The sequence below is a fragment of the Rhinopithecus bieti genome, unplaced genomic scaffold, assembly GCF_001698545.2.
Source record: "Rhinopithecus bieti isolate Rb0 unplaced genomic scaffold, ASM169854v2 scaffold_39746, whole genome shotgun sequence".
NCBI lineage: Eukaryota > Metazoa > Chordata > Mammalia > Primates > Cercopithecidae > Rhinopithecus > Rhinopithecus bieti.
This window is the reverse complement of record NW_016816960.1, coordinates 2013790-2029834: the sequence shown is the minus strand read 5'-3', so window position 1 is coordinate 2029834 and position 16045 is coordinate 2013790. Positions and strand designations below refer to the sequence as shown.

The 16045-nt window shown below is 43.6% G+C and overlaps 1 protein-coding gene across 1 annotated transcript; it reads left to right on the top strand.

Annotated features, from left to right (window-relative positions):
- Positions 1-9344: 9344 nt before the first annotated feature.
- Positions 9345-15029, top strand: CCR5 (C-C motif chemokine receptor 5). The gene is made up of 2 exons (XM_017855753.1): positions 9345-9476; positions 11742-15029. The coding sequence occupies exon 2, from the start codon at positions 11753-11755 to the stop codon at positions 12809-12811; it is 1059 nt and encodes a 352-aa protein (XP_017711242.1). The 5' UTR covers positions 9345-9476; positions 11742-11752; the 3' UTR covers positions 12812-15029.
- Positions 15030-16045: the final 1016 nt, after the last annotated feature.

The following is a 16045-nucleotide window of genomic DNA, read 5'->3' as shown; positions in this document are numbered from 1 at the left end:
TAAAAGATTTAAAAACAACTGGCTGTTTTTTTACACTGTGGTGTGGATGATTGTGTTTTCTCACAACTTTCCACTTCTTCCCCTGTGTGATTACACACCTGCCCTTGTGGTGTGACTTGCAGTGCACCCTGCAGGCCACACACCCCATGCCCTCCACCACTGGCTCTGCTGCTGGCATGTGAGCAGAAGTGACATCTGCCTCATCCAAGCAGAGCCTCTTGCTCAGCCACGGGAAGGCCCATTCCAGATCACACCCCTCAGCCCGTGCACCCTGGTGAATGAGAAGACACAGGGAGCTGCAGCCACATATAACATGAGCAAGAAGTCTGTGTTTGCTGTGATTAAGCCATTGAGTTTTAGGGGTTGTTTGTTAAGAAGCACAAAAACTGATTAAGACATGTGGTATATAGTGATTTCATATACAGAATCTGGAAAACTATCCATTTATCTTCCATCATGGAATTCAATATGACAAGCACCCTGGAGGGTCTACCCTATGCCAGACTGGGTTGAAAACAGAAAGACAGATGTTAATGCCAGTGTCCTTTAGACCTCCAAGTCCAGGGCCAGTTGAGGAGTGGGAGGGGTAGAGAAGGTCCTGTGCACAGTCACAGTGCGCTGTGCAGAGCAGGAACAGAGGCATCTATGAAAAGTCTGATAGCCTGGAGGACAGAGTGACTAATGCAATGACAGTCTTGCATCATAAGAATAGCAACCACAGCGGGACTTCATTGCTGCCAAAGAAACTGCCATTTAAAAATTGCCAGCCATCTCATCTTTCTAAAGTGGAATCCTCAAGTCTGCTTTATTCTGGGGACTTTTGAGTGGGCTGTTCGAGTTAAGCAGGTGGAAGGTGGAGGGTCATGATTCTGAAGGATGAGTGTCTGAACACGTTTTTGGTAAGGAAGTGTCTTGACATAGCCCACCCCATGCCACCCCCCTTGATCTGTGATATCCCCAGCAGCTGGGGAGGTTGGAGCATTTTGCAAAGAGGCCCCAAAGCCTCCAGAAAGTAAGCCTTCAAGAGCCCATCCTTCCTTCCTCTTTTGGTTTTGCTCATTATGAAAACTTCCCTGACAAATTGAAAAGGCCTCAGGTGAGATTAGCCTGCAGGAAAAACCACCAAGGGCCACCCAGAGGAGCCACACTGTGACAGAAGAGGAGTGTGGGCTGGTGAGCCGACCTCTGGAAGACAGTGCATGAATTGAGGGGAAGAGATTGGTTCCAGGCATGGGAGCAATGAGGCTGGAAATTTCTTCAGACATTGCCACTTCGGCACTGTGTGTGTATGTGTGTGTGTGTGTGTGTGTGTGTGTGTGTTTGTGTGTGTTTGTATGTGTAACAGAGTCCTGTAATGCAAGGTCTGGCCTTGGCAGCCCCAACCTGGGGCCACAGTGAGAGGCGAGCCGAGGGTTATGCTGGGAAAAACTTCTCCCTCCCACCACCTGAGAGACTCTGCGGGGCCAGCAACTCAGCAAGCAAGGGTAAGGGCATGGACTAACATCTTACTTCATACTATCCCTTATAACACATCCTAATGTAATCAGCTCACAATATGAAATTATTCATTTCTCTCCAATCATTGTTTCAGTGGGGACTTAGGGTCAACTGGATTCTGGAGGGCCCTGCCTAGAGGAGAGGGTGCGTTCTGTCCCTATATCCCCTCATGCTCCATCCTCCACAGCATGTACCTAGTGGTCTACCTTGTGGGGAACTCTTGTACCTCCCTCTTCTAGGCATGGACTAGCATTGAGAAATGGGAGAGGAGGGTTAGGAAAAAGGGCAAATATAGACACACCTTATCTTATTGTGCTTTGTTGTTGTTTACAAGTTGAAGGTTTGTGGCAACCCTGCCTCAAGCAAGTCTATTGGTGCTGTTTTTCCAACAGCAGGTGCTTGTTTTGCATCTCTGTGTCACATTTTGGTAATTCTCCCAATATTTCAAACTTTGTCATTATTTCTATATCTGTCATGGTGATCTGTGATCAGTGATCTTTGACGTCACTATTGTAGTTGTTTTGGGGCACCACGAAGTGTACCCATATAAGATGGCAAACTTAATAAATGTTGTGCATGTTCTGACTGCTCCAATGACTGCCTGTTCCTGAGACACAATAATATATAACAGGCATGAGTCACTGTGCCCAGCCCGACACAGTAATATTGAAATTAAGCCAATTAATAACCCTACAATGGCCTCTAAGTGTTGAAGTGAAAGGAAAAGTCCCAAGTCTCTCACTTTAAATCAAAGCTAGAAATGATTACGCTTAGTAAGGAGGACACGTTGAAAGTCAAGGCCAAAAGCTCGCCTCTTGCACCAGTTAGCCAAATTGCGACTTCACAAGAAAAGTTCTTGAAGGATATTTGAGCTCTACCCCAGGGAACATGCAAATGAAGAGAAAACAAAGCAGCCATATTGCTGATATGGAGAAAGTCCAAGTGGTCTGGAGAAAAGATCCAACCAGCCACAACATTTCCTTAAGCCAAAGCCTAATCCAGAGCAAGACTCTCTCTTCAATGCTATGAAGGCTGAGAGAAGTGAGGAAGCTGTAGAAGAAAAGTTTGAAGCTAGCAGAGGTTGGTTGGTGAGGTTTAATGAAAGACAACATCTCCATAACATAAAAATGCAAGATGAAGCAGCAAGTGCAAAGGGAGAAGCTGTGGCAAATTATCCAGAAAATCTAGATAAGATAATTGATGAAAGTTTCTACACCAAACAACAGATTTTCAAAGTAAACAAAACAGCCTGATGTTGGAAGAAGATGCCATCCAGGACTTTCAGAGCTAGAGAGGAGATGTCAATGCAAGCTGCAAAGCTTCAAGAGACAGGCTGACTCTCTTTTTAGAGGTGAATGCAGCTGATAACTTTAAGTTGAAGTAAATGTTCATTTACTATTTTGAAAATCCTAGATTCATTAAGAATTACACTAAATCTACTCTACCTCTGCTCCATAAATGGAACAATAAAGCCTGGATGACAACACATTTGTTTACAGCATGGTTTACTGAATATTTTAAGCCCACTATTGAGAACTATTGCTCAGAAAAAAATATTTCTTTCAAAATATTATTGCTCTGCACCGTGTCGCTCAAGAGCTGTGTTGGAGATATACGAGAATATTCATGTTGCTTTCATGCCTGCTAACACAAACATCCATTCTGCAGTCCATGGACCAAGATTTCAAGTCTTATTAATAAATATATTTCATAAGGCTATTAAGAAATAGCTATATGTATAGCCTTTTAGAATTTATATAGCTGCCATTGATAGTGATTCCATTGATAGATCTGAGCAAAGCAAATTGAAAAGCTTCTGGAAAGTACTCATTATTCTAGATGCCATTAGGAACATTTGTAATTCATGGGAGGAGGTCAAAATACCAACATTAACAGAAGTGTGAAAGGCATTGATTCCAACCCCATAGGTGACTTTCAGGGGTTCACGTCTTCAGTGGAGGAAGTCACTGTAGATGTGGTGGAAACAACAAGAGAACTAGAACTAGAAGTGGAGCCTGAAGTTGTGACTGAATTGCTGCACTCTCATGATCAAACTTGAACAGATGAAGAGTTGCTTCTCACAGATGAGCAGTGAAAGTGGTCCCTTGAGATGGAATCTCCTCCTGGTGAAGATGCTGTGAACATGGTTAAAATGACAATTGATTTAGAATATTACATAAATTTAGTTAATAAAGCAGTGGCAGGGTTTGAGAGTATTAACTCCAATTTTGAAAGAACTGGGTAAAATGCTCTCAAATAGCATCACATGGTATGGAGAAATCTTTTGTGAAGGGAAGAGTCGACCAATGTGGCAAACTGCATTGTCATCTTATTTTAAGAAATTGCCACAGCCACCCCCAGCTTTGGCAACCACCACTCTGATCAGTAAGCAGTCATCAACATCAAAATAAGAGCTCCATCCTCTTCAGCAAAAACACTAAGACTTGCTGAAGGCTCAGACGATGGTTAGCATTTTTAGCACTAAAATATTTTTAATTAAGGTATGCACATTGCTTTTTTTGACATAATACTATTACATACTTGATAGACTACAGTATAGGGTAAATACAACTTTTATACACACTGAGAAACCAAAAAAGTTATTTTTGTGATATTTGCTTTATTGTGGTGGTCTGAAACTAAACTCACAATCTCACCAAGGTGTGCCTGAACCTCTTTATCTAACTGGTCACTGCCACAGTCCACTCTGTGTTGGCCAAGATGCCCCAGAGTGGCAGGCACACTGTGTGGTCACATCCAAGGGCCTAGAGATGGTGGGGGCTCCATATGGATCTAGATGTGCAAAATCTCTCTTTGATTTGACTTCCTCCAACCCACCATCTTCTGGGCGCCAGGCTCATCTCACCCAGAAAGTAGGACCCAATGTGACAGTTCCTGCCCAGTTCCCTCCTGTGGCATCCACTTGACCCGGGGGCACTCTTGATCCTTGCAGCCTCACTTCCACACCCTATCTCTACCCCTATCACCTCTCTCCAATCCCCACACCCCCTGCTCATCTTGTCTGCTGCCCAGTGGGGGCCCCACCCATGCTGGCCTCTCCTTTTGCAAGTCCCCATTCTTCATATGGTTTCTTCAGAGCCCCTTTCCTTGGCTTTGAGGAGAGGGGCCCTCACTCTCTTCCCCACCAATCCTGCCCACTTCTACAGTCCATTCGTTATCCTAATTGCCTCCATATACAGACTAGGGTGAAAAGAATTGATGCGATGGGTGTGGATACAGGGCTGGTGCTGTCTTCTTCTAGTAAGCCCTGGGAGAGGTGTCTGAGCCCAAGTGTCAGTGGTTTTCTTTGGAACTGTGAGTACATAACACTTCTTTGCCTTCAGCCTTAGGCCATAGTTGCTAGTTCTGGGACAACCAGAAAAGTCCTACCTAATCTCGTGTTATGTACAGAGCTGAGTATAGAGTTCCAGGTGTGATCTGATTCACTTAAGATCACAGTGAGTCTATTGTATTGTTGAACTGTTAGCTTAGACATCTGTTACTGCACCCACATTGCACTAGCCTCATGCCTAGATACTGATCTGAAAGAAATCCCCTAAATGCATACAGAAGACTTCTCAGCTGAGCTAAGGGGCTCCCACCAGGTTTGAGCCTATCTAATGAATCCATGAAGTAGACAGCCTGCACGTGTCCACCTGGTTTGATGAACTGCACAAATCCCCGTGGGGGATGTAGTCCATGGCCTGGGAAGTGGGTTACCCTGGGAAAGGTCTAGAGGACAGAGGCAGGGGTGGAGATAACAGCATGGTGAGTTCCCAACCCACCCACGATGATAGGCGTTTGAGGCAGAAGGTAAAGAGGCTGTCCCCTGGTGGGTGTCACGGGACCCAAGCATCATTGCTGAGGCATGTAGATAACAAAGTGTGGCACTGGATTCTTCCTATGTCTGTGAGGATCATGGGGACTCTCTGGCTCTCCTGGTAAAGGTGGCTCTGGGGACAGGAAGAGTGTCCTTCTTGACAGGGATATCAGAGCACTGATGGTGACAATCAGTGTGGCACTGCTCACATGACTGAACAACGGGAAGAGCCCAACTGTCTAATGACAGAACTCTGTTAAAAAGAATTAAGGGTATTTTGTTGAATGAATGAAGCCAGATGGGAAAGAAGACAGTATCTGTAATTCCATTTATAGAAGTTAAAGACAGGCTCATTTAATCTCTATGAAGACACAGTGGCCCTTACCTCTGGGTGGAGCAAAAGGCACCCTCTGAAGTGATAGGGATATCTTTTACCGTCCTGATCGGGAGTGGTAGTTACATGCATGTATGCATATCAAAACTCGCCAAGCTGCACTAAGATCAGTGTGTCCTTCCTCAGTAAAAATAATAAAGAACTATACTTATAAAGAATTTTTTAATAATATAGGAAAATGTCTACACTATAATCTTTAGCCAAAAAAAGAGCCACCTACAGAATGCTATATGCATGAGAACAATTAATCAAAAAGTTCATGGGAAAAGTCGGGATTGAAACATCATGTCTTAAAAGACATTGTTTTGATATTGTGAGAATGTACTTAATTTTTTCCTTTTTTCTGCTTTTCCCAATTTAATACAATGAGCATGTGTTGGTTTTATAATTAGACATTTTGTTTGTTTGGTTGGTTTTGTTTTGAGACAGTCTTGCTGTCACCCAGGCTGGAGTGCAATGGCCCGATCTTGGTTCACTGCAACCTCCACCTCCTGTGTTCAAGAGATTCTCCCACTTCAGCCTCCTGAGTAGCTGGGACTATAGGGGCGCACCACCATGCCCAGCTAATTTTGTGTATTTTTAGTAGAGATGGGGTTTCACCATGTTGGCCATGTTGGTCTCAAACTCCTGGCCTCAAGCTATCCACCCGCCTTGGCTTCCCAAAGTGCTGGAATTACAGGCATGAGCCACCGCACCCGGCCTAGACATTTGTTTTTAAAAATAAAAGATTCATTTGCTCTTTTTACAGCCCATCTCACTGTTGACTGATATTGACCAGGAGTCAACTCAGGCCCCAGGGATTTTCACAACAGCTGCTATATGGCAGGGTTCCTGCTCACTGTGCTCGTGTAGTTGGCCCTTGCACCCGAAGTGAGTAATTAACATTCTCCCCATCCTGTTGATGATGGTCTGAAAATATGGTCCAGAAATGGTGTGGGCAAGGAGAAAGCAAAGCAACGCTTGGAACATAGGTACAGTGACTAGACATGGAGCACCTGCTTAAAGACAAAAAGGCCCAAAAAGGAGGGATGGCACGAAACACCCTCCAATATGGGCATGGAGTCTACAGTGACAAACTGATCAAAAGTTCACTTCCCATGGGGAGTCCGAACATATTTAATAATAAAAAGAGAACAAGAGCCATGCAAACTGAGAAGGACAAAGTAGAAAGAGTAGCAGACACCAAGCAACTAAAGCACAGCATGATAAGCTGCTGGCTTGTTGTCATTATTGTATCCAGAACAACATTTTACTTAAATGCTGAAGAATTTCCCATGGGTCCCCACTTTCTTGTGAATCCTTGGGCTGAACCCCCCTTTCCTGAGTGATTACTAGAACACATCTCTGGACCAGAAACACAAAAGTGGAGTAACACACACTGCAAAGCTGTGCTTCCTTGTTTTGGGCTATGAATCCTCACCTTGTTTCCCATCTAGTATATATTTTTCAAACCAACTTGTCCATGGAGTCATGTAGTATTTAGGGTGGAAGTTGCCCCAGGTCTAGCACGTCATTTAACAGATGAGGAAATGGAAGCTTGGGCAGTAGAAGTATCTTGCCAAGGTCACACAGTAAGTCAGCAGCACAGTCTGTGTGACTCCGAGCCTGCTCTGCTAGCCCACATTGCCCTCTGGAGGTGAGCATGTCTTCACATCCTCCACTACCCTAATGACAGACACGCAGAACATGGCAAAGCCTCAGCTCTGCGTGGTGAAAGTAAGAACCAGCAATTGTCACAAACAGAAATACAGTGTTGGTCCGGCAGCCTCCAGGAGTTCTGCACAAGTGGATTACCAGTGAATACAAGGCTATCTTTCTAAAAACCAGAATCGTATTTATGTTATCTATTTTCTATAAAATTTTGTACTAATTTGTTTGTTACCTATTTTTGAACTCTTTCAAAAGCACACTATATTTCCCTGCTTGAACAGCCCCCTGAGGGCGGGTGCCTGAAAGCCTCTACACTTGTGTCATTCCATATCCACCACAGGCGTATTGAGTAAGTTTGTATCTGGGTTTTTTTAAAACCTCCACTCTACAGTTAAGAAAACTAAGGCAGAGAGCTTCAATAATGTAATCAAAGCCAAGTAGTAGTAATGACACTGGAGGTTAAACCCAGCAGCATGACTACAGTTCTTAATTAATGCCTTTTGAAGTGCACATATGGGATGAACTTGAACATGTTCTTGATGATTCACTGTCCTTGTTATGATTACCAGTTACTGAGCTCTGTTGTAACAGAGACCTATGTCCCTATGTGGGGCAGGGGTGGGGTGTCTTGATTGCTGGGCTATTTCTGTACTTTTCTGGCTTTTCCCAAGCAGTCATTTCTTTCTATTCTCCAAGCACCAGCAATTGGTTTCACCTTTTCAGCTTCTAGTTTGCTGAAACTAATCTGCTGTAGACAGAAACTCCAGTGAAACAATTTTACTAGGGTTTAATCAAATAAACTCTCTCTGACAAAGGATTACTGAAAGAGTAACTAAGAGTTTGATGTTTACTGAGTGTATAGTATGTGCTAGATGCTGGCTGTGGATGCCTCACAGAATCCTCCCAACAACCCATGAAATGACTACTGTCATTCAGCCCAACACCCAGGTGAGAAAGTCTTGGCAGTCTGACTACAGAGGCCACTGGCTTAGCGCCTGGGTTAGGCTGCCTCTGTAGGTTTGGGGGCATGTAATTTTGCTGTTTGGGGTCTCCTTTGCCTTCTTAGAGATCACAAGCCAAAGCTTTTTATTTGGTCACAGAAGCCCAGAAGGGCATCTTGTGGCTCAGGAGTAGCTCTCTGCTGTCTTCCAAGCTCTGCTGACAATACTTGAGATTTTCAGATGTCACCAACCACCAAGAGAGCTTGATATGACTGTACATGTTATTGTCATAAAGAACCTGAACTTGACCATATACTTCTGTCATGTGGAAAATTTCTTATAGCTCCAGATAGATTGTATCTGGAGTGAAGAATCCTGCCACCTATGTACCTGGCATAGTGTGAGTCCTCATAAATGCTTACTGGTCTGAAGGGTCACAAAATAGTGAACAGTGAAAATCCCCACTAAGATCCTGAGTCCAGAAAAAGATGGGAAACCTGGTTAGCTCACCCACGAGCCTATAGTTAAAACTCTTTAGACAACAGGTTGTTTTCATTTACGGAGTAATATTAGGTGGTGAGTTCATGTGTATGGGGAGTGGGATAGGGGATACGGGGAGAGTGGAGAAGAAGGGGGCACAGGGTTAATATGAAGTCCAGGATCCCCCTCTACATTGAAAGTTGGTTTAAGTTGGCTTTAACTGATGGCAACTCTTAAGATAATCAGAATTTTCTTACCTTTTTAGCCTTACTGTTGAAAAGCCCTGTGATCTTGTACAAATCATTTGCTTCTTGGATAGTAATTTCTTTTACTCAAATGTGGGCTTTTGACTAGATGAATGTAAATGTTCCTCTAGCTCTAATATCCTTTATTCTTTACATTTTCTAACAGATCCTGTGTAGTTGGATGAGCAGAGAACAAAAACAAAATAATCCAGTGAGGAAAGCCCGTGAATAAACTTTCAGATCCGAGATCTACTCTCTAGCCTATTTTAAGCTCAACTTGAAAAGAAGAACTGTTCTCTGATTCTTTTCCCCTTCAATACTTATTTAACTCCACCCTCCTTCAAAAAAAACAGTATTTCCTACTTTTATACTGTCTATATGATTGATTTGCACAGCTCATCTGGCCAGAAGAGCTGAGACATCCGTTCCCCTACAAGAAACTCTCCCCGGTAAGTAACCTCAGCTGCTTGGCCTATTAGTTAGCTTCTGAGATGAGTAAAAGCCTTAACAGGAAACCCATAGAAGACATTTGGCAAACACAAAGCACTCATGCAATTATCTTAAAATATAATCTTTAAGATGAGGAAAGGGTCAGAGTTTAGAATGAGTTTCAGATTGTTATAACATCAAAGATACAAAACATGATTGTGAGTGAAAGACTTTAAAGGGAGCAATAGTATTTTAATAACTAACAGTCCTTACCTCTCAAAAGAAAGATTTGCAGAGAGATGAGTCTTAGCTGAAATCTTGAAATCTTGTCTTCTGCTAAGGAGAACTAAATCCTCTCCAGTGAAATGCCTTCTGAATATGTGCCCACAAGAAGTTGTGTCTAAGTCTGGTTCCCTTTTCCTTTTCCTCCAGACAAGAGGGAAGCCTAAAAATGGTCCAAATTAATATCAAACTATAAATGTCAAATAAAATTTTCCTCTAATATATCAGTTTCATGGCACAGTTAGTATATAATTCTTTATGGCTCAAAATTGAAAGTGAGCTTTTCTAGGGGCTTCTCCCAGCTGCCTAATCTAAGATGAAGGGAGTTTGAGACTCACAGGGTTTAATAAGAGAAAATTCTCAGCTAGAGCAGCTGAACTTAAATAGACTAGGCAAGCCAGCTGGTTATAAGACTAAACTACCCAGAATGCATGACATTCATCTGTGGTGGCAGACGAAACATTTTTTTATTTTATTATTTCTTGGGTCTGTATGAAAACTCTTAATTGTGGCAACTCAGAAACTACATACACAAACTTCACAGAGAGTGTGAGGATTTTACAATTCTCTGTTGGTGTCTATGACCTTCTCGGGGGACTTGGGCATCCGGCCATTTCACTCTGACTGTATCACAGCACCGAACATCTGATGGTCTTGCCTTTTAATTCTCTTCTCCAGGAGTGAGAGGGAGGGTAGCATGGTAGTTAAGAGTACAGGCTTCCCGCATTCAAAATCAGTTGCTTCCCAGCTATGTGGCTTTGAGCACGTTACTTGCCCTCTCTATGCTTCCAGGTACTTGTCTGCAAAATGTGAAAAATATTTCCTGCCTCATAAGGTTGCCCTGAGGATTAAATGAATAAATGGGTATGACTCTTAGACAGTGATTGGTATCTAGTATGTGCCCTCGAGGCCTCTTAATTATTACTGGTTTGCTCATAGTGCATGCTCTTTGTGGACTAACTCCAGAGAGTGGCAGCGTCAATAAAAATCTTAAGACTGAGTTGCATCTGGGCATGGTGGCTCATGCTTGCAATCCCAGCATTCTAGGAGGCAGAGGCAGGAGGATTGCTTGAGCCCAGGAGTTCGAGACCAGCCTGGGCAACATAGTGTGATCTTGTCTCTATAAAAATAAACAAAATTAGGCCAGGCGTGGTGGCTTACGCCTGCAATCCCAGCACTTTGGGAGGCCAAGGCGGGTGGATCACGAGGTCAGGAGATGGAGACCATCCTGGCTAACACGGTGAAACCCCGTCTCTACTAAAAATACAAAAACAAAATTAGCCAGGTGTGGTGATGGGTGCCTGTAGTCCCAGCTACTCAAGAGGCTGAGGCAGGAGAATGGCATGAACCCGGGAGGAGCAGCTTGCAGTGAGTTGAGATCGTGCCACTGCACTCCAGCATGGGCAAAAGAGCAAGACTCCGTCTCAAATAAATAAATAAATAAATAAATAAATAAATATAAAAATAAATAAAAATAAACAAAATTAGCTGTTACAGGTGTGGTGGCACCTGTAGTCTCCAGCCACTTGGAAAGGTGAGGTGAGAGGATTACTTGAGCCCGGGAGGTCCAGGCTGCAGTGAGCCATAACCGAGCCACTGCACTCCAGCCTGAGTGACAGAGTGAGACCCTGTCTCAAAACAACAACGACAACAGCAACAACAAAAAGGCTGAGCTGCACCATGCTTGACCCAGTTTCTTAAAATTGTTATCAAAGCTTCATTCACTCCATGGTGCTATAGAGCACAAGATTTTATTTGGTGAGATGGTGCTTTCATGAATTCCCCTAACAGAGCTAGGCTCTCCATCTAGTGAGCAGGAAGCTAGCAGCAAACCTTCCCTTCACTACAAAACTTCATTGTTTGGCCAAAAAGGGAGTTCATTCAATGTAGACATCTATGTATGGAATTAAAAACCTATTGAAGTATAAAACTGTTTGCATTCATGGTGGGCCACTAAATACTTTCTAGGGCTTTATAAAAGATCACTTTCTACTTATTCACAGGGTGGAACAAGATGGATTATCAAGTGTCAAGTCCAACCTATGACATCGATTATTATACATCGGAGCCCTGCCAGAAAGTCAATGTGAAGCAAATTGCAGCCCGCCTCCTGCCTCCGCTCTACTCACTGGTGTTCATCTTTGGTTTTGTGGGCAACATACTGGTCGTCCTCATCCTGATAAACTGCAAAAGGCTGAAAAGCATGACTGACATCTACCTGCTCAACCTGGCCATCTCTGACCTGTTTTTCCTTCTTACTGTCCCCTTCTGGGCTCACTATGCTGCTGCCCAGTGGGACTTTGGAAATACAATGTGTCAACTCTTGACAGGGCTCTATTTTATAGGCTTCTTCTCTGGAATCTTCTTCATCATCCTCCTGACAATCGATAGGTACCTGGCTATCGTCCATGCTGTGTTTGCTTTAAAAGCCAGGACAGTCACCTTTGGGGTGGTGACAAGTGTGATCACTTGGGTGGTGGCTGTGTTTGCCTCTCTCCCAGGAATCATCTTTACCAGATCTCAGAGAGAAGGTGTTCATTACACCTGCAGCTCTCATTTTCCATACAGTCAGTATCAATTCTGGAAGAATTTCCAGACATTAAAGATAGTCATCTTGGGGCTGGTCCTGCCGCTGCTCGTCATGGTCATCTGCTACTCGGGAATCCTGAAAACTCTGCTTCGGTGTCGAAACGAGAAGAAGAGGCACAGGGCTGTGAGGCTTATCTTCACCATCATGATTGTTTATTTTCTCTTCTGGGCTCCCTACAACATTGTCCTTCTCCTGAACACCTTCCAGGAATTCTTTGGCCTGAATAATTGCAGTAGCTCTAACAGGTTGGACCAAGCCATGCAGGTGACAGAGACTCTTGGGATGACACACTGCTGCATCAACCCCATCATCTATGCTTTCGTCGGGGAGAAGTTCAGAAACTACCTCTTAGTCTTCTTCCAAAAGCACATTGCCAAACGCTTCTGCAAATGCTGTTCCATTTTCCAGCAAGAGGCTCCTGAGCGAGCAAGTTCAGTTTACACCCGATCCACTGGGGAGCAGGAAACATCTGTGGGCTTGTGACCCGGACTCAAGTGTGCTAGTGACCCAGTCAGAGTTGTGCACATGATTTGGTGTTGATACACAGCCTGGGCTGGGGGTGGGGTGGGAGAGGTCTTTTTTAAAAGGAAGTTACTGTTACAGAAGGTCTAAGATTCATCCATTTATTTGGCATCTGTTTAAAGTAGATTTGATCTTTTAAGCCCATCAATTATAGAAAGCCAAATCAAAATATGTTGATGAAAATAGCAATCTTTTATCTCTCCTTCACATGCATCAAGTTATTGACAAACTCTCCCTTCTCTCCAAAAGTTCCTTATATATATTAAAAAGAAAGCCTCAGAGAATTGCTGATTCTTGAGTTTAGTGACCTGGACAGAAATACCAAAATTATTTCAGAAATGTACAACTTTTTACCTTGTACAAGGCAACATATAGGTTGTAAATGTGTTTAAAACAGGTATTTGTCTTGCTATGGGGAGAAAAGACATGGATATGATTAGTTAAGAAATGACACCTTTCATGTGTGATTTCCCCTCCAAGGTATGCTTAGTAAGTTTCACTGACTTTTAGAACCAGGCGAGAGTCTTGTGGCCTGGGAGAGCTGGGGGAGCCTCTTAAATGAGAAGGAATTTGAGTTGGATCATCTATTCCTGGCAGAGACAGAAGCCTCACTGCAAGCACTGCATGGGCAAGTTTGGATGTAGAAGGAGACAGAGCTGGTTGGGAAGACCTGGGGAGGAAGGACAAGGCTAGATCGTGAAGAACCTTGACGGCATTGCTCCGTCTAAGTTATGAGCTGAGCAGGGAGATCCTGGTTGGTGTTGCAGAAGGTTTATTCTGTGGCCAAAGGAGGGTGAGGAAGGATGAGCATTTAGGGCAAAGAGACCAGCAACAGCCCTCAGGTCAGGGTGAGGATGGCCTCCGCTAAGCTCAAGGCTTGAGGATGGGAAGGAGGGAGGTATTCGTGCAGCATATGAGGATGTGGAGTCAGCAGAACTGGGGTGGATTTGGGTTGGAGGTGAGGGGCAGAGAAGAGTCAGAGAGAAGCCCTAGCCTTCAAGCAGATTCGAGAAGCCCTTGAAAAGACATCAAGCACAGAAGGAGGAGGAGGTTTAGGTCAAGAAGAAGAGGGATTGGTGTAAAAGGATGGGTCTGGTTTGCAGAGCTTGAACACAGTCTCACCCAGACTCCAGGCTGTCTTTCACTGAATACTTCTGACTTCACAGAGTTCATTCCCATCCCAGCTCAAATACTGAGGGGTCTCCAGGAGGAGACTAGATTTATGAATACATGAGGTGTGAGGACTAGGAACATACTTCAGCTCACACATGAGATCTAGGTGAGGATTGATTACCTAAGAGTCATTTCATGGGTTGTTGGGAGGATTCTATGAGGCAACCACAGGCAGCATTTAGCACATACTTCGCATTCAACAAGCATCAAACTCTTAGTTACTCATTCAGGGATAGCATTGAGCAAAGCATTGAGCAAAGAGGTCCCATAGAGATGAGGGAAGCCTGAAAAACTAAGATGCTGTCTGCCCAGTGCACACCAGTGTAGGTATCATTTTCTGCATTTAACCATCAATAGGCAAAGCGGGGAAGGGACATATTCATTTGGAAACAAGCTGCCTTGAGCCTTAAAACTCACAAAAAATACAATTTACCAGCCTCCGTATTTCAGGCTGAAGGGGTTGGCGGGGGGGTGCCCTTAGGTACTCTTTCCAGATGCCTTCTCCAGACAAACCAGAAGCAACAGAAGAAACCTCTCTCTCTCCCTTTGAAATTAATATACCCCTTAGTGTTTTGGTCTATTCATTTCAAAGGGAGAGAGAGAGGTTGTTTTCTGTTGCTTCTCTTATGATTGTGCATATACTTGAGATTGTTTTGAATTTCGAGGATGGTTAAAACCATCATAGTATACAAGTAAGGTGAGGGAATAGAAAGTGGTGAGAACCACTCAGGGAATGAAGGTGTCAGAATAATAAGAGGCGCTACTGACTTTCTCAGCCTCTGAACATGAACAGTGAGCATTGTGGCTGTTAGCAGGAAGCAATGAAGGTAAATGCCTTTCCTTTTGCTCTTAAGTTGTGGAGAGTGTAAGAGTAGTATAGGACCCTACCCTCTGGGCCAAGTCAAAGACATTCTGACACCTTAGTATTTGCATATTCTTATGTATATGAAAGTTACGAGTTGCTTGAAAGAAAATATGCATCTAATAAAAAAACCTTCTAACATAATTCATTATATTCTTGCTCTTTCAGTGTACATTTAGATAATAGCACTTAAAACTGCCAAAGTAGTTTATAAGTAGCTGTTTTCTTCCTTAGTGTGTGTGCATGTGTGTGTGGTGTATGCAAAGAGAGAGATCATTGTATTTTTGTATTTTCTTTTAAATAATTTTTAAAATTCACTCTTTTCCTGAGACAAATTGCCAGAATAGTTTGTATTTACAGATGATACTTCTAAGAGTAGGGTTGCTGAGCAATTGACTTGAACACTTTTAAAATTCAAATTTTAATTCCACTACTCAAAAGAATTGCCATGTTTTAAAAAAGAGAATCGGTGCCATAAATCAGTTGTCTATGTTTGAAAGTGAAGAAGACACGCAACGTCATGGCCCTGGTCACTTACCCGCAGCCCTGTGTTGTAGGCACATCACAAGTGAGAATGAGGATATGCTTTTCTTTCATTTAAAATCCCTCCCCAAAACTTGGCTCTAATTGCAGTGATGACAATCATGTACATTTGGATTTCTGTGCAGGAGTCTCTTACTCTGAGAGACGACAGGTGCTCCAGGTGGAGGGGACCCGTCTGGGTCACGTTCACATCTGGAACATGCTGGTTTTCAGTCACTGCACACTCATCTCCCAGCGCAGGTCATGGGCAGCAGATGCAAGAGCTGCCCATGGTCCTATTTGGAGGTGCATGAAATGAGCAGAAGACAGAATAGCTGGATCTGACTAGAAGGGCAGCTTCTCCCTACCAAGACTTGAAGGATTGCCTTTCATCTCTTAGGCTAAAAGGTAGAATGAATCAAGGAAGGGCAGGAGGAGGCTGGGGTTAGGGTAGAAGGAAGGGACCATGGAGAAGGGAGATCCATCCCATAGGATGAAGGCAGTGTGGCAGGGAGATTGGAAGGTGTCAGCTTTTATGGCTGACATAAATGCAGCCATGTCAATTACTGCTTTTCCTTTTCCATCTTATTAAATGCCTTCCAATGTTAGCACAAAGAAAAGCTATTTTCAGTGTTGCC

Excerpts from the sequence above, each read along its gene's own strand:
- CCR5 (XM_017855753.1), top strand. The coding sequence starts at position 11,753 with ATGGATTATCAAGTGTCAAGTCCAACCTATGACATCGATTATTATACA.